Source organism: Saccopteryx leptura, chromosome 11, assembly GCF_036850995.1.
Source record: "Saccopteryx leptura isolate mSacLep1 chromosome 11, mSacLep1_pri_phased_curated, whole genome shotgun sequence".
NCBI classification, from domain to species: domain Eukaryota; kingdom Metazoa; phylum Chordata; class Mammalia; order Chiroptera; family Emballonuridae; genus Saccopteryx; species Saccopteryx leptura.
The window spans coordinates 22,730,901-22,758,319 of NC_089513.1; the positions used below are offsets into that span (position 1 = coordinate 22,730,901).

The 27,419-nt window shown below is 47.8% G+C and overlaps 1 protein-coding gene across 2 annotated transcripts in view; it reads left to right on the forward strand.

The window, feature by feature from the left end:
* Positions 1 to 274: 274 nt before the first annotated feature.
* Positions 275 to 27,419, forward strand: part of LOXHD1 (lipoxygenase homology PLAT domains 1) — a 140,928-nt gene continuing 113,783 nt past the window's right edge. For both annotated transcript variants that reach the window (XM_066352890.1, XM_066352891.1), the window contains exons 1-4: positions 275 to 404; positions 4,321 to 4,435; positions 11,129 to 11,209; positions 14,117 to 14,301. In XM_066352890.1, coding sequence (XP_066208987.1) covers positions 275 to 404; positions 4,321 to 4,435; positions 11,129 to 11,209; positions 14,117 to 14,301 — 511 coding nt within the window. The remainder of the gene's footprint in view (positions 405 to 4,320; positions 4,436 to 11,128; positions 11,210 to 14,116; positions 14,302 to 27,419) is intronic.

Consider the following 27,419-nt stretch of genomic DNA (forward strand, 5'->3'; position numbering starts at 1 on the left):
CGAGGGCAGGTGCAAGAGGAGGTAGCCAGCAAGAGAGTGGCAGAGAGAGGGGCCAGGGACGAGAAGGGCTGAGAGAAGGCACTGAGGTTCAGCTCAGAGGCCAAAGAAGTGAGGGGAACAGGAGCAGCATTGTGGGCACAGAGGACCCAAGTGTGAGCTCCAGTGTAGCCAGACGTGGGCGTGGGAGCTCAGGGAGAGAGGGTTGCGGGTCCGAGGAGGTGCAGGGAGGTGGGCATAGTGAGCCAGTGAGTGCCAGAAGAGGGCAGCTGGCAAGATGATGCCCCAGAAGAAAAAGAGGAGAAAGAAAGACATTGACTTCATAGCCCTGTATGAGGAGGAGCTGCGGAACTATGACTCGGAGGACAACGAGGAGGAGCTGGAGCATGAGTATTACAAGGCCAAAGGTGCGGGGTCCCAGCGGCCCGGGGAGAGGGGCGGGGCGGTGTGGTGCCTGGGAACTTGGCCTGGGCTTTGAGGGAGGACTTGAGGTTCCAGACCCGCCCCTCTCTTGGATTATGCTGTTGCACCTGTGCTACAACACTTGGAGTAGATGGGGTAAGCATTACCCGGGACCACACTGCACAGGAGGCAAGGCCACCTGCCCTTCGTCACAGCCAAAGTGGCACAGAATACACTAGAACCACACTGCCCAAACTCCAGGTCCTACACATCCTACACGTTTCTGCCTGATCTCCGTGGTGCGGCCAGCTTCTGATCTGACCAGGCCGTGAATGGATAGATGGGGAGGAGGCTTGACCCTTCATTGCCTGCCCAGTAGGGCTTGGGGCTTCTGCCCACTGTGGCCAATGGAGATAGGGCCTTGGGCTTTGCAAAGAAAGGCTGTGGTCCATGTGGAGAAGTCAGTTGCTCTGGACCACAGGACCTTATCCTTTTAATCTCATGGGCACAGAGGAGCTGCTTAAAAAAGCTCCACCTTCTTACCAGATAAACCAAAGAGGGCACGTCAGTCTACCTTCTGGCTGACACAGGGCCCACGAGGGGAAGGGAATGACTCATACCAGAATCTGAGACCCAAAGGGTCCTCAGAGGCCATCCTGCACAAGCTTCCAGCTGGGGCCTTCTCCTCTCCTACATCCCAGACACCCAGCATTTGTTGGGATACAATTTCCCAAAGGCATTTTCCTTGGAAATGCTAATGGAAATGATACAGTGACGATGAGGAGGATATTGATGTTGATGATAACAGTGAAGATGGTGGTGATATGATGATGGTGATGATGATGATGATGACAGTGATGGTGATGATGGTGGTGGTGATATTGATGACTGTGATGATGATAAGTCTACTACTTATTGAATACACATATTTCATCTAACTATGGAAGAGTGTCTGCAAGATAAGTTCCCAGGAGTGGAAATGCTAAGTCAATGAACATGACCACGGAAAGCTTTGTTTAATTTGATTTAATCCTTACTGTAATCCTTCAGGGAAGAAATTATCCTTATTTCAGAAATGAAGAAATTGAGGCTCAGTAAGAAATTTGGTTGAAACCACATAGCCAGTAATAGTAGAATTGGGATTTAAATACTGGTCCACTTATTTCCATAGTTCATATTCATTTCATTGTTTCACTCATTCATTTATTTGCTCGTTCATTCATCCATACAATTACTTACTGAGAATCTCCCATTTACAGAGCTCTGTGCTCGGAGAAACTCTATGTTGCTGTTAACACCTCTTTGTGCAGATGAGGGGACATTATGAGTTGGAGTCTTCCCTCTGGAGTCAGACTTTTGTGTTTTCCACAATATATTTGTCTCCCACAAGAAACTTCTTTAGCCACCTAAGTTTTAAATTTTGCATAACAAATTTTTACATATGTGCATACTTGTGGCGCCATCACTCAGAACAGGACACAGCACACTTCCAGTCTCCAGGAAGCTCCTTCACTCTCCTTCCCAGAGGTTCCAGCTTTCCCAATTCTATCACCATAGATTAATTTTTTCTGTTCTGGAACTTGGTATAAATGGAATCATGCAGTATACTTTTTTGTGTGTCTGATTTCTCTTTCACTCAACATCATATCCGAGAGATTTATTCATGTTTTGACATGTTATATAGTTTTTTCTTTTTTTGTTGTTTTTTATAAATATATCACAATTGATTTAACCATTCTATTATTGATGAACTCTTGGGTTATTTCCAGTTTTTAGTTATTATGAACAAAGCTGCCACAGATCTTGTATATATCTTTTGATGGATATGTGCACTCATTTTCTAGGGTGGACATTGTGTTTAGGTAGCAGGGCTTGTAACAAGTTATACTCTCACCAGCAGTGTATGAGTGCCAATGGCTCCACATTCTTGCAAATACTTAGTATTGTCAGTCTTTTACATTTTAGCTGTTCCTGGTGGGTATATAGTAGCATCTCATTGTTATTTTTATTTTGCATTTCCCTTACGAATAATGATGCTGAACACTTTTCCATATGTTTATTGGCCATTTGGGTATCCTCTTTTATGACATGCTTTTTCAAGTCTTTTGTTCATTTTCCAACTATATTGAAATATAATTGACTTTATAACAAAATGCATCTATTTTAAATGTGCTGTTTGATAACTACTGACACATGTATACATCTGTACAACCATTAGCACAATCTATATATAAACATTTAAATTATGCCCTCAAACCTTCCTGTGCCCTTTCTCAGTCAATTCCCCTACTCCTAACCTTAGGAAATTATATTCTGATTTTTCATAAGTAGATTAGATTTATCTTTTCTAGAGTTTCATATAATGGCATTATAGTGTGTAGTGGTTTGTGTCTGACTTCTTTTGCTCAGTTTAATATGCTTGAGATGCCTCTATATTCTATGTGTCAGTAGTTCATTCCTTTTCATTGCTGAGTAGTATTTCATTGAATGGATATACCATAATTACTTATTCATTCACCTATTGATGGACATTTAGGTTGTTTTCAGTTTAGGGCTTATGGATAAAGCTGCTGTGAACATTTGTGTGCAGGTCTTTTTGTAGACATGTTTTAATTTCTCTTGAGTAAATACCTAAAAGTGGAATTTCTGAGTCACATAGTAAATATGTGTTTATTTTTAAACGAATTGTTGCCATTTAAAAAATTGTGGGGTCCTTTTTTCTTATAGATTTGTGTGAATTCTTTATAATTTCTGTGTATGAGTCCTTTGTTGGATGCATTCCAAGTGTCTTTTGGTCTATGGCTTGTCTTTTCATTCTCATGATGATCTTAATTTTAGTTACGTCCAGTTTATCAATTTTTTATGGTTAGTGTCCTATTTAAGAAGTTGCTATGTAGCCTTAAATCAGCTATTCAGAGAGTTTCTTCATCCCTCACTCGTACCTCAGACTCTCCTTCTCTCCAAATCAAGCATCTCCAGGCCTCTACATCTTCTTTCATATAATGTGTTTCTAGAATTTTTTTTTAAGTAGAAGCAGGCTGTTTCATTCTGCCATCACCTCCAGTTTCTAGAGTTTTTACTATGCTGATCATTCTCCTGTGGACCCTTGGTTTGGAAATGCCCTCGAGTATATGTGAGCTCTGTGGGCAACAACACTGAAGGTCCCAGCTGTCCCAGGGAGGGCTCCAGGACTTGTTTGTAGACCAGGCACCCCCGTGATGTAGACTGTGAAGACTGAAAGCTTGGTTATCGCAAGAGACAGAGTCACACAAATGTACTGCTTCCTTTTCCCCTCATAGTGCCTGATGGGGACCTTCATTAGAACCCGGGCATCAAAAGAAAAGGCATCCACAGCAAACAGAACAAGCTTCCAGGGGACAAAGAGAGGGAAATCAGTGCCCCTGCCAAAGAGAGACCCCCTGGCAAAGCTCAACACCACCCAGCCCTGGTATGCTGTGTCCTGAGATTAGTGAAAATGCCCATGAGGTCATAGGAGGTGAGGGCTGGCAAGGCATCTGCATGGCACAGAGGGCAGAGAGGAAGGTGAGAGGTAGGAGTAAGTTCTGAAGGTCGTGTCTAAAAGGGCCTCCATGTGCTGGAAAGACATGCTCACAGATGGGGCATCTGGCGGCCTCGGGCTGACTCTGGTATTGACACTGTGTAATGTGTGACCTGGACTTGCCCCCTGCCTCACCTGTAAACTGAGTGTGCTGCAAAAAGTGAGAGGTTTTGATCTCACAATACAACCTGGTGTGAGTCTGATCCCAGCTCAGAAGTTTGCAGGTTATAGCAGGAGCTCATAGAGTCCTTTATGTCCGGGCATCCCCTGCAGGCCTGGAGGGATCGATGGCTTCTCCAAACCCATGGGAGATTCAGGATGTTTTTCTGAGCCTGCGTCTATCTTCTTTCTTCTCTCTCTAGTGTACGAGGTGGTCACAGCCACAGGGGATGTTCGTGGCGCAGGGACAGATGCCAATGTCTTCATCACCATTTTTGGAGAGAATGGGCTCAGTCCCAAGCTCCATCTCACCAGCAAGTGAGTACCAACTCACCTGGCGCCTGGGCCGGCAGTCAGGGTTGCTGTGGTTCTGGAACAGCAAGTGAGTACCAACCCACCTGGGGCCTGGGCCGGCAGTCAGGGTTGCTGTGGTTCTGGAACAGCAAGTGAGTACCAACAGCCTGGGGCCTGGGCCGGCAGTCAGGGTTGCTGTGGTTCTGGAACAGCAAGTGAGTACCAACAGCCTGGGGCCTGGGCCGGCAGTCAGGGTTGCTGTGGTTCTGGAACAGCAAGTGAGTACCAACAGCCTGGGGCCTGGGCCGGCAGTCAGGGTTGCTGTGGTTCTGGAACAGCAAGTGAGTACCAACCCGACCTGGGGCCTGGGCCGGCAGTCAGGGTTGCTGTGGTTCTGGAACAGCAAGTGAGTACCAACAGCCTGGGGCCTGGGCCGGCAGTCAGGGTTGCTGTGGTTCTGGAACAGCAAGTGAGTACCAACCCACCTGGGGCCTGGGCCGGTAGTCAGGGTTGATGTGGTTCTGGAACCCAGGGAAGGAGACATGTATGTCCACAAGCATGTTGGGTGGTACGGGCCTCTGCTATCGATGGACCGTGTGCCGGCCAGGCCTCTCCCAGTGACTTCCTGTTAACCTTCCTCAGCTCTTCTGACATTTTCTTGTGTACAGTAATGCCTACTTTGGATCTCAGAGTTCCCAAGAGTTAATATTAGCTTTCCTTTAAGGTGGGAAAATGACCACTTGGGATCAAGAGGCCTGGGTCTAGGTCTAGCTTTACCACTTAGTTACCATGTAACTTTGGCCAAATCTCTTGTATCCAAGGCCTTGGCTTCCTCGTATATTACCCAGAAGTGATAAAACTCATAGGGCTTTTGGGAAGAGGAGACAAGATCATGCATATGAGGGAGCTATGGGCTTAAATGTTCTGCACCTGCGTCTCGCCCAGAGACTAACATCATGTTAGACCTGCCGGCCACTCGAGTCAGAGCATGCGTTACTCGTGTGTCTGTGTGTTTGTGTAGATATGTTTGTGTGTGCGTGTGTGTAGCTGTGTCCTTCATTTCATTGTAACCCATTGAGAGCAGGGGCTGCTCTCCCTTCTCTTTGATCCTCCCCCCACCCCCACCACCACACACGTGCGTGCACAGATATACACAGTAATGCTTAGCAGAATCATTGAATTCCAGAGATGTCTACGAGCCTCACGGATGGTCTAGGCAGCTGGTTTTCAATCTGTGCTAAGTGGCACAGGGGACTGATCGTCTGGTTCTGGGCGCACTCCTCCCACCTTGCTCCAGAGCAGCTCGACTTATGGTTGTTTTACCCACCGAGTTTCTGAGTCACATTCTGTTTGCGCCAAGAGCTCCACAGCCAAGAGAAATCGGAAAACCAGTAAATCTAATCCAGCCATTCATGGGGAAACTGAGGCCTAGAGAGGAGCAGGGGGCAGCTCCAAGTCATGGAGCTTCTTGGTGGTAAAGCTGGTCCTTAACTACCAGGTTCTTGATGTAGACATTGTCCTTGAGCATGTGGCCTTGTACCCTGGCAGGTATGTGGGAAGCTCCAGCTGTGACCTCTGGGGCTTGTGTCTTGGCACCTCCGGGAGTGGCAGTGGACACTGTGGAGGGATGAGGTTCACAGGCCAGGACATCCCTGAATTCTGTGCTTAGCAGACTGACCAGGCATCGTGTCACATGCTTACCCTGAATGCGGGCTATGGTGTACAGGCTGCAGAGTCGAGGCTGGCATAACTTCCTATGTTGTCCGTTTCCGCAGAAAAGGGTACCCGCCTTCTTTCATTGCTTGCAGAGTGACTCGCTTGTGGAACCTTTGCCTCCAGTGATGTGGGCACGGTGAAGGAATACATGAAATGTCCATCCTCTTTGCCATGTGACCTCCCAGGGTGCATTCCTCCGGGAAGAAGCCACTAGACCTTGGGGAGTTGGCCAAGCTGGTGTTTAGAGCCCCCAGCCTGTCGTTTTTAAACTAAAAGAACCATTTTCTTCTTTCATGGTGGCTCCTCACTGTCTTTTCTTCTTTCATGCGCCCAGTGTCCTCAGACCTTCTCCCCCTCACCTTTTTCATTTGTCAAAACATCCTCTCAGGAAGGGCCCCAGGTGTGAATCTTTGTTCCTGGGAGTCTGAGTCCCAGCCTTCCTTCTCAGTGGGGGAGGAAAGACCTCATCATGGCAAAGGGGTCCAAAGCCTGAGTGAGCCTTCCGGGCCAGAAGGTCTCCAGGTTCTGCTGAAAGCACATGTAGACAGCCAGCCCCTCCGGGCTAGTCCCATGTATCAGAATCAACCCCCCCCACCCCATAACCCCGCAGGTCTGCTGGCGGGATTCTCCCATATCTGTATCATGCTCCAGGTAGCAGAGCAAGGGCATAGGTCTGGCCAGGGCTCTGATCTGGCTGGTGCCGAGGGCTGTGCAGGAGCCCATGGGGAGTGGTGGTTCAGGGCACGCTTTGCAAAAGGCGATACACAGAGAGATACCAGGTGGAGAGGGGGATGAGGAGAGGCCTGATTTGTGCCTCCAGCATCTAGTCAGAGCTCAGTAAATGACATGGAATCAGCGTGGCTAGAGTGGGACTTTACAGGGGAGGACATGCCATCTGGGCCTTGCGTGATGAAAAGGACTCGATAAGAGAGGGACAGAAAGAGGGCACGTTAGACAGGGAACAGCTTGCAAAAGTATGGAGGCTTTAGGGGCACCGCAGGCCGATGGGGGCCGGGAGGGGCCCTACAGTCTACAAGGAGGGGCAGAGAGGAGGAAGGCCAGACAGGCAGGGAAAGACCAGACCCTAGAAGGTCTTGCTTGAAAGCTGATCAGTGGAGGCTCAACTTACTATGTGTCCACGAAAGATTAACCTTACTGTAGTGAGCAGATAAATGGGGAAGGGTGAGACCAGAGTCTGGCTGCTGCAGGGCCCAAGAAAACGTTTGCAGAGACCACATAGACACAGTCCTCACCAAAACCCTTTCCATTCAAGGTGGAGACCTGGGGTCTGGGAGGGGAGCGCTCCTCTCTGAGAAACTCCAGGTTGTCCATGTAACCCAGATGCAGGTGGCCGTGGAGAGCACGTGGTTTGTGAGACATAGATGCAGTTAGCTCAGGCCAGCCCTCACCCCTACCGGTCCCGGGGACCTGCTCAGAGTGCCTACTGGCCCCCAAATCTCTCACCTCACTGTCTGCTGCTGTTCCCCCCTCACCACATGGTGTCATCCCAAAGTACATCCATGTGTCAACTGGAACTGAGCTTATGCACACACACACCAGACTACAGGGCGCTTTGGAGTGTATCATATTGCACTGATCACTGGGGCACCAGAGAGAATTCACACCGCAGTAAGGTCAACAACTCAAAATGGAATAGTAGGTAGGCCCCTTAGTCTCAAAATGAAGCCACTACTTTTCTGAAATTTTCCTGCCCCCCTTTTCCCACAGCCTCTGGCCGTGGCGGTCACCCTGCCTTTCTCTCCTTCCTCTCCCACATCCTTTTCTCTCCCCCCTCAGTCTCTGCTTGCTCTGTGCCATTTCCCCTAGGCCCAGGGATTTTTCACCTTCCAATCCCAAATGGCTTGCCAGGATTTTTATTTCCAACAGAAACAAATTCTGTTGCAAGAGAACTTTGGTGCCTGTTGGTGGCAAAGGGTGTGACATGTTCATTTCGGTTCTGCCATAGGCTGACCTGCACCCCAGCCCCCACTCTAATTAAGTGCCAATAGCCATGGCTCGGGGGTTCCCTTTCCCAGTCACCCAGGACCACCACCAACGCGGGGTCACGTGTTCAAAATATGGCAAAAGGATGGGATCTCATGTATCTTCTCCTGTTGAGAATTCACTATCCAAGAGTGTCAGAGAATGCCTGGCATTTCAGTCTGCTGGCTCTGCCCAGCTGGTGGCTAAAATACCCTGTGTGGCCTGTGAAGGCTCCCCCGGGTGGGGACTCTGGGCAGGGGGCTGTGGTCTGCGTTAGCCTTCATTTGCAGGTGGACCAGGAGCCATGGAGAAGCTGCAGTCTCCTAGTGGGAGACATGAAGTGTGTGTTGCAAATGTGTCCTTTGACCAGGGACCCTCTGTCCTTTGCTGTCTCCACCCCACCCCCATCGGCTTTCTGAAGCCCGCAGGCACTTGCATTCTGACTTACTGAAAGTGGGGATTTCAGAACTGACCCCCAGTGGGTGGAGGTTAGGCCTTGTCTGGGATTCTCCTGGCCCCTTCTGACGAGAAGAGAGTCTGTATAGCTCTGCCCCTGGGTCTTTTCACTTCCCTCCTCGAAAGAGAGATACTGGTGATGCTGAAGGCCTTGCCTGCAGGAGGATGTAGACACTGCGGACGACTGCTTTGCCCCTGTGATCCCCTGGATGGCGGCAGTGTGGTCCTGAGGCAGAGCGGAGCATTCCCCTGGCCCATCCTGGCTCTTTCTCTCCTGGTCTCCCTTCTTCCATCTTGTTTTCTAAAATTTGTTTTCCAAGTGACTATAAAGCAGCGTAGTCAACTGTTTAACAAACGCACGAGATTGCACAAATCCACACACCTCTTTGGTCTGTGTACAGGGCCTATCTGAAGGCATGGAGCCCCCTTACTGAGTGCAGCTGTGGGAGCCTCTCTTCTGATGGTGGTCAGATGCACCCCAGAAAGCCAGCTGCTTTCCTTCCAAATCTATACCTCATGTATATATATATACCCCCCCCCCCGCCCCAGTCAGCCTCCTCTTTGCCTAATCATTGGCATTGCCTGTTTCCCACATTCCATGCACTGAGAGGGTTGAGCCGTAATCTTCAAACTCACTCACGAGGCAGCTGTGGCTGGTGGAGACAGGCTGCGGAGACCGCGGGCTGTGCTTGCTTTGTAATTACAAAGACAAGACACGCTTCCTTCGGAAAGCTAAAAAACACACACAGACCAGAATAAATAACCAGCACTTCATAACAGCCTTACCATCTAGACATGATGTTTTTGTAGAAACCTCCCAGCCTTTATTGTTTTTAAGTGAAGTGCAGATCCTGCTTATATTGGTCCATCTGTTTGGACATTCTATTTTTTAACCTGCCTTTTCTTTTAAGCTTATATCGTAAACTTGTTTCTGTTTCTTTAAATGTTTTATAACAGGAATTTTAATGGCCGCATAATATTCCATCATATAGCTTCCCAAGGAGACTGTTTCTTAAGGTATTTATTTGAGGTAAAGACTTGTCTATTTATTCTGAAAGTCCATTTTCTTGTCTCCTATATCGAAACTGAAAATACCTCTGGTTTCCCACTCTTCTGTTTCCCATTCACATTAATTCTGATGCACAGGATTGACGCTCAGGTGTTTTCCAAGTCATTTAACAGCTGCTTCGACTCTGAAATAAAACACGAGTGTGTTGTTATTTACTCCTGGACGTGAGATTCTGACACAGACGTTCAGCAAGCCTGGGAGTGGGCCTTGTGCTCCAGCAAAACTGACAAGGTTCTACCACTCTCCTCACCCCCTCTGGCCCAGACTGCACCTCTGGGGCCTCTTTCTCTGCCAAGGTCGCCTTTGTGTTCATTTCTACCTGATTTCATGAGCTCTGCACTGCTTTAAGAGGGCCAAAGGCCTAGGTCTCATGATGTGCCCACCACCATAAGGAAACTTGTCCCCAGGGCCAAAGTGGGTCTATTTTCAGCGTTACAGCTCATGAGTTTGTAGAACCTTAAATGCCTTCTGTTACAGAGAGACTTTGGGCCTTGTTGCTTTGGGAAGGAGACCCTTGACCTCCCTCTTGCTTTTGAAGCACATTGATGGCCAACAAACAGTCCTATGACTCTGCGCTTTTGTTTTCCCATGGGCTGTGCTGCCACCCAGATCCCTGGCTGGGAGGACCCATGGAGGGAGGTCTGCAGCTCCCAGCTCTGCGGGGGCATCACTGTGGGGGCAGGAAGAGCTGTGAGCAGGCCGGGCGGGTCCGGCGGGGGTCCAAGCCTGCACAGACAGAGCAGATGTCCATGTGAGATTCAGGCTTTCACTCCTGGAGGACTCATGGTGAGGTGGCTCCAGCTCTCCCGTGTCTGTGCTGATGGGACCCAGGAAGCCCCCGAGGCCGGACTGGCCCGGGCACCGCACTGTGGAGTGCCTCAGGCGTCCTCACTTCTGTTCACACCATCCAGGATGCCAGATACTTGTTTCCTCACTGCCCGCTTCCCTATTTGCTGATTTGGGTTGAGTATTTCCTTTCTTGTTAGAATGGCAGGACCATAGATCCCACCCAAGGTCTGTATCCACTTCAGGATGCCATTGCAACTCCCCCAGGCAAGAGCAAGGCAGGAGGCCTGCAGACCTGGGGCCCCAAGGCCTCCATTGTCTTCCTTCCTCCTCCACCGTCCTGACCCTGAGCAACCGAGAGGGCACTGGACCATGACTCTGGAGAGCTAGGTTCTGGTCCCAACTCTGCAATCAACTAGTAGTTCACTTGTTTGCAACATGGGGCTGATATCGTCCACTATGCTTGCCTTAGGGGTGCATGACATGGACCGTGAGAACCAGGCTCTAAAGCAAGGTGTGAATATTAACCGTCCTTGCCCCCTGCCTCTCCAAATCAAATCAGGAAGGAATTTCAGAATGAGATTGGTAGCTTGTAGCACTTCCCAGCACTGGGATGGTGGAGGAAGAAGGAGGATGCCAGCCCTTGGCTTTCCCTCCCGGACCCGTGAGCCAAGCGCTGATCTACGCTGTGTCCATGTTCATTGCAGGAGCAAATCTGCCTTTGCGAAAGCCAACGTCGATGTGTTCCGGGTGAGAACCAACAATGTCGGCCTTATCTACAAAATCAGGTGAGACCCTGGCCCTGGCCAGGCTGGGAGGAGATGAAGGCAAGTAGACGAGGAACTGACGTCACTATGGATACTTTCTTGGTGTTGATTATGCTCCTGGTATCCTCTGAGGGGTGAACAGAGGCCCAAATCTTTTCCTCCCACCCTGAGTCCCAGTTTTCTGAACTTCCCCACTAGAGATTTAATTCTCTGAGTGAAGACGATTGGAGACAGTTTCTCACAAACCCGGGAGGTATGCTCTGAGGGGCACTAGCACAGCGGTCAGCAGCACCCTGAGTCCAGGTCGCCTTGGTCCAGATTTCTGCCCTGCCGTCGACTAACTGTGGGACCTTGGACAGGTTTCCTCTCCAAACCTCAGTTTCCTCATCTGTAAAAATGGCGAAGACTCAGCAAGTTGTACTGAGGACAGTGACTGGCGTGTAGTGAGCATTGAGCAAGTGTGAGCTATGCCAGGAAGTTAGAGTGTCAGCAGGAAGATCAGAGATGTTGCAGGATGCCTTTTTTTATTTTATTTTTTATTGATTTTAATTTGTTGTGTTTACACACATACAAGTGTTCCCCCGAATATATCTCCCTCCACTCCATGTTCTCCTTGATACCCCTTTTGCCACCGCCTTCCCTCTATGATTTACTATCCTGCCCTCTGTCTCTGTGTTATGTGTATACACTTTCACTAATGGCTTTCCTTTCTTTGGTCCCCTCCTCTCATCCCCTTTCCCTCTGACCGCTTTCCCCCTGGACTCTTTGACCCCTTCTCTGCCTCTCTTCTGTTCCTCAGTTCACATTGTTCATTGGATTCCTCATATGAGTGAGGTCATATGATATTTTTCTTTCTCTGCCTGGCTTATTTCGCTTAGCATAATAGACTCCAGGTCCATCCATGTTGTCGGAAGGGTAAGATTTCCTTCTTTTTCATGGCCGCATAGTATTCCATTGTGTATAGGTACCACTGCTTTTAAATCCACTCATCTACTGATGGACACTTGGGTTGTTTCCAGATCTTGGCTAATTGTAAACAATGCTGCAATAAACATGGGGGTGCATTTCTTTTTTTGAATCAGTGATTTGTTATTCTTAGGATATATTCCTAGAAGTGGGATAGCTGGGTCAAAAGGCGTATCGATTTTTAATTTTTTGAGGAATCTCCATACTATTTTCCACAGTGGCTCCACCAGTCTGCATTCCCACCAGCAGTGCAGGAGGGTTCCCTTTTCTCCACACCCTCACCAACACTTATTCTGTGTTGTTTTGTTGATGGGTGCCATTCTGACTGGTGTGAGGTGATATGTCACTGTGGTTTTAGTTTGCATTTCTCTAATGATTAGTGATGTTGAACATTTTTTCATATGCCCATTGGCCATCTGTATGTCCTCTTTGGAGAAGTGTCTATTCAGTTATTTTACCCAATTTTTTATTGGATTGTTTACTTTCCTGGTGTTGAGTTTTACAAGTTCTTTGTAGGTTTTGGTTATTAACCCCTTATTGAACATGTTGGCAAATATGTTCTCCTATTGCGTGGGTTGTCTTGCAGGATGCCTTTTGACAGAGAGTGCCCCCAATCTTGTCTTGTGAATGTGATGGGAGGGGTAACTTTCTCAGTCTGGTTACAGAAGAAGAGCTTTCTATTACCCCTTTTGTACTCTCTTCTCCCTCTACCTTCCCCCATTCAAGTTCATGCCCTTTTGTTGAAATGTCAAGGTCATCAGTGGTCTGATTGCACTGAGACTAGGGCCTGGAGAGGAGTCAGGGGCTGCTTCAGTTCAGCCCTGACCTTTATTTCTCCCACTAGAAAACATAGGACCATGCACTCTCCTTACAGGGAAAATAAGGGGTACATGAGACCACTGGTACTGGCTGGGTGGAGAAGGGCTGGCAAGCAGGGAAGGGGCTCTTACAGGGGAGGGTTGGGAAGAGGGTGTCAGTGTGTGGGGAAAGGCGACCACTAAGTTGAGGTCCTACTATGTGCCGGGCAGAAGCACGCATGCTGTGTATGTCATGTGTCGTTCATCTGGTGGGGTTGTGTGCTGGCTTGAGCTATGCTTGTCCCATTAAGACCTATAAGGATAAGGTCTCCAGGTGATGGGCAGGGATGAGCTGCTTGGTGCAGAGAGGTCGTTCAGATAAGTTCAGGGGAAGAAACTGACCTCAGAGAGGAAACTGGCAAGGATGAGGGAACTCTAGGAAGTCAGGGAAGTTTCAGGGACCTGTTTTGAAGAGTTTGGATCTATGCTGTCCTATACAGCTGTCCCCGGGCCACATATCGCTATTGAGCCCTTGAAATGTGGCTGGTCCACATATGCTGTGCGTGTAAGAGCTGCCCGATTTTTGGAAACATAGTACAAAAAAACAGAATGTACAATATCTCAAAACAATTTTACTGGCTTACATGCTGAAATAATAAATGGATTAAATAGAATATATTATTAAAATTAATCTCGCTGGTTTCTTTGTTACTTTTTCAATGTGACAACTAGAAACTATAAAATTACACATGTGGCTCACACATGCAGCTCATGTGAGATTTCTATGGGATGATACCAGTCTAGATGGCTCTGGGGGATTCCCTAGGTGGAGGGACTAAGGGGAGCATGCGGAGTGTCTGGGAGTCAGGGAGAGAGGGGAAGCTCGAGCTAGTCTGTCCGGAAACCTTGGCAATACTGGACTTTTTATGGAAGGTGATAGTTCCTTGCATGTGATGTAACAATGCAACATTCATTAATAAGCACATCCACCTTGCAAGGTATTCCTATTGGTAGATGCATAAACTGGGGTTCAAGAGGTAAAGTAACAACAAACAACAACAAAATGATTAAAGCTTTCTTTGGAGTGAACATCTGGGTACTACAACCTGGAAGGGGGGCGTCTTTGTTCTGCCAATGATAGTGTGGGTGTCGGCTTCTGCCCCAGGATCGAGCATGACAACACAGGCTCGAACTCCAGCTGGTACCTAGAACGTGTGATTTTGACCGACACGAAGCGGCCTCACCTCCGTTACTTCTTCAACTGCAACAGCTGGCTGAGCAAGGTGGAAGGTGACCGTCAGTGGTGCCGTGACCTGCTGGCCAGCTTCAACCCCATGGACATCCCCAGAGGTCAGTGCTGGGCTGCTTTGCCCACCATCCCTTCCTGTTGGGGCTGGGCTCATCCAGGCCACTATGTTGCTCTGGGCAGTGCCATCTCCCTTTGCTCCCCTCCAGGGTCTTCCTGTTGCTTAGGGCCCAGGGGAAGCCCCATCTCTTCCTCGTGGCCTTCCCAAGAGCAAACTTATATGGGAAGAGGGGAAATGTGAGAGGACCTGGAGGCATGATGGAGGGACGGGAGCAGCCCTGAACACGCCCTGTGTTTTCATTACTCTTGTTGACGGTATCTACCTGAGTCTCTCTGGGTTCAATGGCAGCGTTCCCTGCCCCCGGTTCCATTACCTTCCTCTGGTGCCTGAGGAAAGGGACCTACAGTCAGGGCACGGGGGATGGGAGCCCCAACTTGCTGCATCTGGCTTTCTGTCACGCTGCCCCGGACTCCTGATATGTATGAGTGAAACAACTTATTTCAAGGGCACTTCTGGCCTTAGATTCAGTCAGATGAGCTCAACAGGAGGCACAGGAACACAGCATGTAAACACACACATTGTTTCCGCGTCCTATTTTATCTCACCTTTGTTGCTTAAAGCTCCGACCTCGCCTCACCCTATTGAACATGCTTTCACCAAAAAGAGACTCTCACACATGGGTACCATCACCGTGATTTCCTGGTCATGTAGAGTCACGGCCTCTCGGAGGGAAAGGCACATGGTAGCCAGACGTGACTTTCCCAGGCTCACAGCAGAAGGCTGACACACTCCTGGTATCCTGCCTTCCAGCAGGTACTCTTGGTCTCCAAGTTCCACCCTCTCTTGCAACCCAGCTTGGAAGAAACAGACATATCCTCTGTCCCAATGGGCTCCACGCTTCCATTTCTCTGTCTGTCTCTGATCTTCAGCCTCCTAGCCGACCTTGAACATTTGCCTTGTTCCTCATCATAATAACTTGCAAATATATTGATTCTTTTTTTTTTTAAAGGAAAGGTATGTTATTGATCTTTTCTCTTATTATAAAAGCCAATTTGATCACTGCAGAAAATTAGTAAATAGAGATACACAAACAAAAAAAAGAATACCTGTAATTTCATCATCTGGAGAAACATCACTGGTGACATTTTTGTGCCTGCATTTCTAGTCTTCTCTGTTCATATGTAGTTTGAAAGAATGCACTGTTAGGAGAACTTCTGAGAAATGACTGAGAAAGAATTAATGTAACTCAGTGGTTCTTCAATTTTCCACAAGAATCATTCACCGTAGTGTTTGTTGCCTCTTAAAGGGAAGAAACAGACACCTGCAGATGCTGGGCTTCCTGCCCCTTTATAGGCCAGTGGGCATTGGGTTTTAGTATTAGAAGATCCTGGAGGGTGGGCTAGATTCTGGAAGGAGTGGAAAATGGGGTCTTGAAGTATTTAAATGACTGCATTGGTATACAAAGGTTAAGTTTCTTTGCTTTTTATCTGGGATTATACGAACTTGGTTTTTGATTGCTACCAAAGATCTTTGATGATCAGTTTGGGGAAGATAATTATTTCTTTATTCATGCAGTTTGGTAGGTAAAAAATATTTGAAAACATGGGATGTGGAAGGAGGAGAGGGGAAAAGGAACATTTCAGTGTGTATTCTATCACTGTCACGGCCCCTCTAGGAGGGTAGATCCTCAGGTGGCCTCGTCTCCTCCCCTGACCTCCAACGGTTATCTCCTGAAGTTCTGGCTGACATCAGCTGGAACTTTCTTTCATACCTGCTCCTCGGGGAAGGCAGGTATTCTAGGCTGGCCGACTGACCCTTTGACCAAGATGATCAGCAGATAGCAGTGGGGGTGGAAAGGACTGGACCTTGATCAGGTTTCTAGATGGTTCACCCACAGGGGATCTTGCCTGTCCTGCTTAAAGACACAGGCCTGCAGGGAATTGCTGGAGGATTTGGTGTAGAAGGTGAGCCCCGGGCACTAGGACCGCTCCCTGGGCAGGGGCTCACCCTCGCTCATGGCACCATGCCTCATTTTTGCCATGAGATGACTTTTTCCTCTCTAGACTTCTCTTTAAGCGTAGTTTTGGGGAGAGACACCTCACATACTCCTAACATCTTGGGGTTAATGGCTTGGTCAGGACTCTTTTTCTTCATGGAGCCCACTGGGGAGAAGGTAGGCTTGAGGAGTTTCCAAAGAAAGGAAGATAGACGTTGATTAACTCCCAGTGTGTGGATAGAAGATTCCAGAACCAAATTAAATTTCTGAGTTCTCAATTGGCTGGCAAAATGGCTGCCTCTGGCACCAGGATCAACAAAGACACTTCGCCTTTGGTTTTCTCTGGGGCTGATGGCCTGGCTTTGGGACCCTGTTGCTGGGGCCGGGGGTGCCGGGTTGGTGTGTACCCTCAATCTGCTGGGGCTTTGCACACCCTAACCACTCACGTTATACCTTCAAAATTTTTATTTTTTTAATTAAGGACCACTTGTCTTATTTTTTACTTATCCTTTAACTCACTTTTTGCAATTTATATAAATTTGTAAGTTTATTTTATACTAACTTATTTATATTATTTATATTAATTTATAAGTTTATTTTATATTTAGCTTCTTTATATTAACTTGTAAGTTTATTTTAAAAGACATTGATATTACTGTCATAAAAACTGTTATGATTTGCTATAAATATCAAGTTGACATTAGTACATATTAAATGAGAGCAGAACTCTCTATAGCCCTTCTATATCGCCGCTGTCATCCAGCATACCACCAGGGTGTACAGACTGGCCCCTGGAAACACAACCAGCCCTGATCTGGGGGGGAAGGGAAAGCGGAGGCCAGGAGGGATGGGAGGAGGGCTAGGGAGATGCCTGGGCTCTCCTCTTCACGAGTCCTTTCTTCACTTACCAACCTCTGGGCGTGAGGAGGTGAGGAAGGGGGAGCAGATGTTAATTACACAGATGTGTAAACTGAGGACCAGGGAGGTGGTGACTCATCCAAGATGAAGCAGCCAGTCACTGGTAGAACTAGGACTAATCCATGGTGGAATGTGCTTTTCACCTGCTCCTTGGGCAGGGCAAGACCAAGGGCAAACAGTCTGGCACCTAAGAGATCAGAGCGTGAGGAATCGTGGCTAGGGATCATGGATGACAGCTGGACCAGCTTCCCACTGTCACAAGAATCCTTTTCATAGCAACCCCACCAGTGGCCTCGCCAGCCTTGGTAGGAATGCAGCCTTTCTTGAGTGGTGGACAGTTCCAGCCTCCCATTGCAATGCACTCCGCTGTTAGTGACACTGGTTGTCAAAAAGATCTGCCTGAAAATAAACCCCAGACGGTCTCCCTGAGACTTCTGCTTGTCTGTTTTGGTCTCCCTTGACAACACAATGTTTGTTTTCATGTCAGCCCTTCGGCTGTGTGAAGACAGGCTGCTCTCTTCTCAGGTTCCTCAACCTTGCCTCGTGGCACGTGTCCAGCTGGCCTCCTGAGTCATTCTGACTTGTCAGTGACCCTCAAGAACTTGCCTCCTAGGCTAGAACCCTGTGTCCCAGATGAGATTCATCAGACAGAGTGCAGGCCCCTCCTCCGACTCCATTGTCCTGCTTCTTTTTATTATTGTTATAAAATTCAAATAACATTACATTGGCCATCTTAACATTTTTAAGTGTATGGTTCAGTGGCACTAAGTAAATTCACATTGTTTTGCAACCATCCTTGCCATCCATCTGCAGAACTTTTTCATCTTCTCTCTGAAACTCTTTCCCCTTAGACAATAATTTCATATTCCTGTTCCTCTCAGCTCCTGGCAGCCTTTATTCTACTTTAGATCTTTTTGTATTTGACTACTTAGGAACTACATAGAAGTGGAATCATAGCCTTTCGTGATTGGCTTATTTCACTTAGCATAATGTCTTCATGGTTCATCCACATTGTAGTATGTTTCAGAATTTCATTTTTCCCATTGTATGTATTTACCATCTTTTATTTACTCATTCATCTGTCAGTGGACATTTGGGTTATATCCCCACCTTTTAGCTATTGTGAATAATGCTGTTATTAACATGGGTGGGTCTTGCTTTCAGTTCTTTTGCGTTTATACCCAGACACTGAATTGTTGGTAATTGTGTTTCACTTTTTGAGGAACTGCCATACTGTTTCCCACAGCAGCTGTGGCATTTTATATTCCCACTAGTTAGTAATGCACAAAGCTTCCAATTTCTCTACATACTCCCCAATACTTGTTATTTCAATTTTTTTTTTTTTTAGAGAAAGAGAAAGGAAGAGGGAGGGGGACAGATAGGAACAGACAGACAAGAAGGGCGAGAGATGAGAAGTATAAATTCTTCGTTGGGGCACCTTAGTTGTTCATTGATTGCTTTGTCATATGTGCCTTGCCTGGGGGGGGGGGCTACAGCAGAGTGAGTAACCCCTTGCTCAAGCCAGCAACCTTGGGCTCAAGCCAGTGGCGTTGGGCTTTAAGCCAGTGACCTTTGGGCTCAAGCCAGTGACCATGAGGTCAAATCTATGATCCCACACTCAAGCCAGTGACCCTGCGCTCAAACTGTGAGCCCGCACTCAAGCCTGATGAGCCCATGCTCAAGCCGGCAACCTCAGGGTTTCAAACGTTGGTCCTCTGCGTCCCAGACCAATGCTCTATCCACTGCACCACTGCCTGGTCAGGCAATGTTATTTCCTATTTTTAAAAATATGCTAGCCATCCTAATAGGTGTGGCATGGTATCTCATTGTGGTATTAATTTGCATTTCCCTAATGATTAGTGATGGTGAGCATCATTTCAAGTGCTTATTGGCCACCTGTATATCTGCTTTGGAGAAATGTCTATCCAGGGCCTTTTTAATCATTTGTCATTGTTGAGTTACAGGCACCTATCCAGAACATATATGTGGATATTTACCCTTTATCACATGTATGATTTACAAACATTTTCTACTAGTCCATGGGCTACCTTTCACTCTGTTGATAGTTTGCACTGATGCACAAAAGTGTTTAATTTTTGTGAAGTCCAGTTTATCTCATTTTTCTTTTGTTGCCTGTGCTTTCGATGTCATATCCCAGAAATCATTGCCAAATCTGATGTCATAAAGCTTTTGCCCCATGACAAGAGTTTTCTTCTCAAGTGTTTTAGTTTTAGCTCTTGTGTCTGGGCCATCAATCCATTTTGAGTTCATCTTTTAAATATTATATAAAGTAAAGTTTCAATTTAATTCTTTTTCATATAGATATCTAGCTTTCTCAGAATCATTTGTTGAAGACTGTCCTTTACCCACTGAATGACCTTGGCACCCTTGTTGAAAATCATTTGACCGTAGATGTGAGGGTTTGTTTCTAGGCTCTCTGTTTTGTTCAGCTGGTCTAAATGTGTGCCCTTACGCCAGGACCACACTGATTATTGTAGCTTTGTAGGAAGTTTTGAAATTATGATATGTAAGACCTTCAACTTTGTTCTTTTTAAAGATTGTTTTGATTGTTCAGGTTTTCTTGGTATCCAGCTTCTTTTAACACATCTTAAATTTTCATTAACTGTTTTTAACAACGACAACACACCATATTGACTTTGCAGTCAAAGGGCTCTTATTTTCCGGGAAGAAAAGATGAAAATGCTGTCTGTACCCTAAGTCCTCAGTTCTCACCAAGGACTTCACGCTGTGGGAGAAACCTTCCGGATTCTCCTGGTTTATCACCACATGAGTCAGCAAGAGTGGGTGTCCCAGTCTTGGCTGGCTGGCTTCCTCCCCACATGTCAGTGGAATGGACTAGGCAGACATCACACTTCCCAATTAAGCATCTCAGACATACAGGCACACGAACAGGGAGTTAGCAGCCATCCCTATGCTCGTCTCCCTCTTAGAGTGGGTATCAGGTATCCCGGCACTTCCTGGGGCCTGGGGAAGCTTGGTAGCCACTTTTTCAGCATAACCAAATTGGTTATTGCTGAGAACACAGTCTTGGCTACCAACTTGCTCCAGAAGTGTAGTGCATTTTCTCTCCTGCCATCTGCCTCTTGGCACTCCTTCCATTACCATGGATGTCTGACGTCCTTCCTGGAAGATTTCTTCCATCCTGTCTCGAATGGCTCACCCTCTTGACAACGCAGAACCCAGAGGAGCAGAGTAGCTACATTGGCATCTACACACTGACGGCAGCCCTTGGCCAGCATCTAAGTGCCATCTCCAGGCCTTGAATTACCCTGTTGTCACTAACAGCTGCCAGTGGTGATGCCCCTTCTGAGCTGCTGTTAGATGCTGGGGTAAGGACATGCCCCTTGCCCTCAAGGTGCTTGCAGTCCAGTGGAGCAGATTGCTGTAATGCTAAGCACCCATAAAGACCACAGTCCACAGCTCCATAGCTCAAGTCACAGAGTCCTACGTTCAAATCCCAACAATACCATCAACTAGCTACATGACCTTTGGACAAAATACTTCTGTAGCCTGTGTCTTCCTGTGCATGCACTTGTCTTATTTAAAATCCAGAGCACCCCTAGGAGGTAGAGTCTATTGTTATCCCCACTTTGCACCTACAAGGAGGATGAGGTGAGCACGTGCAGACCAGCTCTCACCTTCCTGTTGCCTCACCTCAGGCGAGCAGCTCCCATTCCCAGCATGTCGGCTCAGATGGTGTTGGCTCTGGTCTGCCAGGTGGGGGCTCTGAACGCCATTCTCTCTAGCACTACAGGAGCCTTCAAGGGACCCAGGGGAAATGGGACTGAGTCCCTCTCTCCACCTGCTCCCAGACTGTGGGGCAAAACCAGACTGCTGATGGAGGTTTCTGAAGTTCAGGCCTCATCCCATCAAGCCTAGCAAGGACTCAGCATGGCTCTCTCCCTGGAGCCCCAACGACCTGCCTAGGGGTGCTCTCCTTGCCCCCAGACTTCTGTCTCAAGTCAGTTAGAGAGGAAACCTCCATCGCTATCTGCCAGGTCAGAGGAAACCTCAGGGCCCGTGTCTCTTCCCCTCACCCTCTCCTTCAGTTTTCTCCCTGCCACCGAAACCCATAGGCTTAATGCCCCAGCTTCTTTGGAAAGTGTCGCCTGCTCCCTGGCCTCAGCTTCACCTGTCCGTGCAAACTCGGGGAAGAGTGATGTCCAGGCCATGCCCTGTAGCACAGTGACTCAGTGAGGGGAGGGGCTTCTCAGCCTGCTCTCTGAGATTCAGACTCACTCTAGTCGAGTCCCCACCAGAATGAGGCACCGTGGCTCACGGGTGGGTTGTAGCCCAGGCGCTCTGTGGTGGATAAATGGCTGAGAAACACCAAATCTCGGAACCACTAGTTGCCTTTTTGGATGCTAGCTACTTAATATGGGTCTATCTGGTCTCCCTAGCCACGTGAAGGTCAGGCTTTTCTGAGGGTAACACTTTTACTGGTATCTGCCAACGTGGGTGCTGGAACTTAGGGACTTGGGTGAAGATTGGTAAGAAGCATGCTCGCATCTCGCGTGTGTGTGGTGCGGGGGCACGTGCAGACACACCCACTTATGAGACCAGCACGGAGCTGCATGGAAGAAGGTTTCCTGGGGGGAAAGAGAGCTGACTTCTGGTCTTGCCTTCTGTTGTATGTGCTTTAGGTAAGCTACTGGTCCTCTGCGAGCTGTTCCTCAGCCTTCCAGAAGGTTGCATTGGCATTGGATGTTCTCTGATGTCCCTCATTACATAGGCTTTCTCCAGTCTTCTGCTAGCTGAGCATCTCCTCATCGCTCTTGCCTGGCTCTAGGTGTCTCCTGCCCCCTGATTTCACTCCCTCTGCCTTGATGTTGTCACTTTTGGTGTGAAATTCATGGGGCAAAGGACCTAGGTGCAGTTAATAAGCACTCTGCAGAGAGCACAGGACTGCCCATTCCTCTCTGGCTCCAGGGGTGCTCAGGGCACGTTCTTGAGGCTGGGGGAAAGGCGGCAATATTGAAGGTTGGAGGGATGGGAGGAGAAGGTGAGGGTAAGATGGTGTGATCTTTCTGGGTAGATTTGTAATGACCCAGTGTTGGGTCCTAAAAGACCCCGGGCCGGGGACTGTCACCTGGTCGGGAGGTGTGGGTTAGGCCTATTTAGGGAAGACCCTGCCTCGCCTTCTCACTGCTGATATGATATCATTTCCTGCCTTCTGGCCAAGTAATTGTCCCACCCAGTGCCAACCCACAAAGCCTCCCACCTTGAAAAGCACTGAGATGATCACGTGGCTTAAATTAGTACTGAGCCCACACCACATCGCTCAGGGGAAGCTCTGCCAACTTGGCAATGAGACAGGCCTCTGGAGCCAAGAGCGGAGTTCCAGCTGGCCTGGGGGCTGTTCACACCCCGGGCTGTCAGTTCCCAGGCACAACAGCTCATCACTGTTTCAGACACAGACTTTGCCAATAGCAGAGAAGGCCCTTGTTTGTGGTGGGTCGTTTCTTCCCCTGCTCCCAGCTGGGACCTGTTCCCTAGGCCTCCTTAGGGACAAGCCTTCTTCTAAGAAGCATTTATCTTCTTTGGTGGGTTAATAATAAATATGGATGCCGCCAGTTTTATGTTATGCTCCAAAGAGACTGAGGAGCTGGTCGTTGTAGAAAAGAGAACTATACCAAATGGTATAGTCAAGGCTGGGGCCGAAAGCTGTCCGGAGCCTGGGGAATGGGTAGAGGTCAGATTGTATTTGTCCAGCACAATCACTGTTTCCAGTCCTGCTTATTTTATCAGGTGACTGGGTTATGATTTCATTGCAGCCCACACCATGCTACACAATTATTATCACACAGCTCCAGATGTGCACCCAGTCTTTGCAAAACCGTATTGGGCACAGTGCCCAGGGTGCATTTGAAGAAAGGATGGGACAAGAAAGAGATTGTGATTAATGTATAAGGGGCATGTGCAAGTTGTGCTACCTGCAGTGAATTGCGGACCTGCCAGAGGACTGCATCGTGCAAAAACAAATGCAAATTAAAAACATCCTGGGTGATATATGCAAAAAATTCCCTCATGAGGGCTCTGCCAAATAAACCAACAGGCTTGACTTGTTTCCAGATTCTACTGGATAATATCTGTACCAAAGAATAATTAAATCATTGACTTAAAAATATAGCTCTCAGGGTCACAAAGCACATCAGACTATATACTCCAAGTTCTAGTTCTGAATCTCAGTTTCTCTTCCTCTATAGAGTGCGGGCACTAGCTGGCCTCTTAAGTCTTTTCAGGATTAGCAGAATGTTTACCTTCACAACCAGAAAGGATGGGTCTGGGGGTACCCTTCCTCCACAGGACCAGAGGAGACTGGCTTTGGTGCCCTCCCTTATGCTGTGGATACGCCTTCCCAATTTCATCCCTATTCTTCTGCATAGTGCTCACCTCCCCCCATATGAGCTCAGCCTCTGGACCCTTTATTCTCTGTGGTCAAAACCTGACTCTGCCACTCTGCCAGTTATGCAAGCATGAGCTGATGCCTTATGCTCTTTGCCTCTATTTCCTCATCTGCAAAATGAGGATAACATTAGTTCTCACTCATAAAGTGGTGGAGCTGATTAATTGGGACAATAACTGTAAAGGACTTAGTGCAGTGCTGGGCATGGACTAGGTGCTCAGGGAATGATGCAAACATCGTGGTGGTTGTTGCTATTGGTGCTGTCCTGATGTTTCCCTGCCTTCTTCCCCTGCACCCAGCCTTGCTCTGACTGAGATGCACAGACTCAGGATTCTGGCCTCTCAGAATCAGAAAGGGCTTTGGAGCCACTCAGTGCCAGGACGCACCTCTGGAACCTGGCAGGCTTATCTAGACTACTCGGTATAGGCTTACGACCTTGATTGCAGTTGAAACCTGCAGGGAGCACCTTTCTTCCCAAGCCTCTTCCCTCTCCCTGATATCTCCCGTTAACCCAGCTCGAATGTTATTCAGGGCCCTCTGAGCTCCAGTTGCTGTGGGTGCTGCTAGGAGTCATTGTTTTCTAGAGCCCTACGGGGTGGTCCTGAGTTCATAGACTCCCAGCAGTGAGGGTGTCGGGGTGGGAAGAGCTGGGCCAGCCCTGCTGCGCTCTCCTCCTCTGAACTTCACAGCAGCTTCCCACCCACCCAATCTGCGCCCACGTAGCACTGCAGAAAATCATCTCCGGAAAGAGTGGGAAGAAGAGAGCTGCTTTGAATGAGGCCCCAGTGAAGAGTATCAGAGAATTTCAGGACCAAAAGGGACCTTATCTACTTCACCTCCATTTTATAGAGGAGAAAATGGGAGCCCAGGGAAGTTAAGTGACTTGCTCTTGGTCACCTGGGCTCAAGATGCCAGCTCATGCTGCTCCAGTGTTATTCAGTGATTCAATGGCTATTTATCGGGAATCTTCTATGCAGCAGACCCTGTGCTCAGGGTAAATATGTAAGAGCCTAGATAATAAAGGGGAGAGAGTCAGGCCAATGAAAATCACAGAGCAAAAGGATAGAATATTCTAAGTGAAGGATGACCAGTGAAAGCCAAGGAAGCATAGAGGAAGGGGCAGTCAGGAGGACTTCATAGAGGAGGTGCTGCTCAAGCTAAAATTTCATGGTTGAGAAAGAGTTTGCTAGGCTTTCAAACAAAATGAGGGCACTTGGGACACTGATGGGCTCTGATGTCACAGTTTCTCACTTACACAGCTGGGAATAGGCCCTCCAACTCACAGCTTCACTGTGGCCTTGGGCCCCCTGGGACCTCAGCCAGTCAGTCTCTCTTAACTCTTGTTTTTTTTCTATTTGTGGAAACAGTGCTTCGTCAGTGCTGCTTTTGTAAGTATGAAGTGTGAATTTATAATACAGACATTGCCTTGGACCTGATCCAGCTGTTGCTATCCGTCCCAGCCATCTATGATTTCCTTCTTGACCCTTCCAGAGTGAGCCCACTGAAAATCACAAAGAGGTTCTTACCTACGTGGGGCTAGATGTCTACCTGGTGGCCCTTGTGTTTGTTTTTCTCTTCCTCCATCCAACCTCAACCCTGCCTCCAGCCCTTTGGCCACTTTGACCAGGTCAGAGGTTCCTGGCGCCAAAGCCAGCCAGAGGGTGCGCGCGTGTCTATTAGTGCACAGGTTTTCTTCAGGTGCATCTTATGGACTAGCAGAGTTCTCAGCCACTTCATCTGGGGGACAGAGAGCTTGATCTGTACAAGCACTGATTTTGGGTGACTTCGATCTTTAGTTTTCAATTACAAGGAAAAAATATGGCTGTTGCAAAAAAATTTTAAAGTACAAATAAGCAATAATAAAAAAATAATAATAAACTTCAGTAATCCCATCGCCTAACTTAATAGCCACTTTTTATTGGGCACTTAATTTATGCCAGACATCATTCTTATCTATCTATCATATATCTAATCTTCCTAACAATCCCAGGAAGGAGGTATTATTAGTATTATTTCCATCTTATAGATAAAGGAAACTGAGGCACAGAGACATTAAGGAAATTGCATATAAATGACGGAGCCAAGAATAAACCCAGACAGAGTCTTGAACTTAATCATCATGGGGGCTAGTCTTGGAGACACTCCTTTTAGCATTTTGGTGAATTTCCTTCCTGTTCTTTTTTTGGGTGCATGAATGTATTCATCACTGCATATTGATGTAAATGGTATTGTATTATTGTCAACTTTGTGACCAGGTTTTTTTTTTTTTTTTTTTACTTAATGCTATATTATAGCACTGAATAATCTTCTAAGGCATTATTTTTAATGACTGCGTGGTAGTCCATAAATGGGTGAATATCCTAATTCACCCCAGCAATTCCCAATTTGGGATAGTTTTAGGTTGTTCTTAACTTTTTGTTATTAACATTGCTGTGATAGACACCTGTGTAAGTCATCTATGAACACAGTTATTTCCTCGTTGAAACTAATTGTTACCACGATGATTGAATTGTGGGTTCAGGGATTTTGCAGAATGTTAAGACTTTTGACACATATTATTCACCTGCCTCTAGGAAGGCTGTGTGACACTCTGGTCCTTCCACGAGCGTATGAGAGATGCTGGTGTCCCAGCACTATGGGAGGATACATTCCAGCAGTGGGGTGGGACCTGGGTTGGAAAGGGCAGAATGGAGCCCAGGAGGTTGGGGTGCAGGTGGGAGAGAAGGCTCTTCTGCTGGGCAGCAGCTGTGGCAGCCAAGCAGAGTGATTGAGGGGCCTATGGACATAGCTTGTGGGCTTGGCAATGGAATGGATGAAGGGGGCTGAGCATGGTGGGTGAAAGGAGTGGCAGCTTATTTACTCAACGCTGTGTTCTAACACCTGAGAACCTCAGGCCTTCCTTGAACAGTTTCTTAGAAAAATGTACCAGCTACATATTTATTTGGGGGTGATCAAGATGTAGAGTGTTTTGTTTTTTTTTTCTTGATTACCTCCCTTGAATAATTACTTAGTGATGTTGTAATGTTGTTGTGCAACCCGGCTTGGCTGAGGTCAACCCATGGCCTGTTTGAGCACATGTTAAGTGCCGAATAAATGGCACAAACCCCAGGAGTTCTGTAGTGAGCACTGCGGGCTTGGGAGGTGGGGTTTAAGCTGGACCCAGACCGCGGCAGGTGGATGCAATGGCAGCTAAGAGAGAACCTCCATGCCCTGTCCCTTGTGTCCAAATCTGTGCTTCACTCTTTCTAACTGTGGGAACTGGGTCAACTTTCTTAGCCTCCTGCTTCCATCACCTCATCAGTCAGTGGTGACATTAGAAGTGATAGGGTCTGTCATGCGGAGGAGTAAATGAGACACTAAGTGTGACTGGCCCACAGTCGGTCCCCAGTAACCATCAAGGCTCTTACTGTCATTTCAACCTAAGTGGATGTGTGCTCATGGGCAGCCAGGTTGAGTAAGCGGAAAATTCCAGTCCTATTTGAAGAATAGGGTGAATCTGGGAGAGAGAGTCGGGCCTCTGGACCCAAAGGAAGGAAGAGAAAAACATTTGGGGGCAGTACAGAGGAAGGGTCATTGGTCAGTGTCCGTGACCTGTCTCCTGGTATGTAGCATTGCTGCTCAGCCATGAGTTCTGTTGATGACCACCTACCTTGTCCCCACACCTGGGCAGGCTTGGGTAGTCTCCTCCTGACTGAGGAGACCATTTCCCGCTGTCCCCCACCCCCAGAGCAGCCCCACTGAATCTCTCTCCTCCCACGTAGCACCTGTGATATCTCACGTCTCTGAATCTGGCTCTCAGTGAGCGGAAGTGATGGGTGTC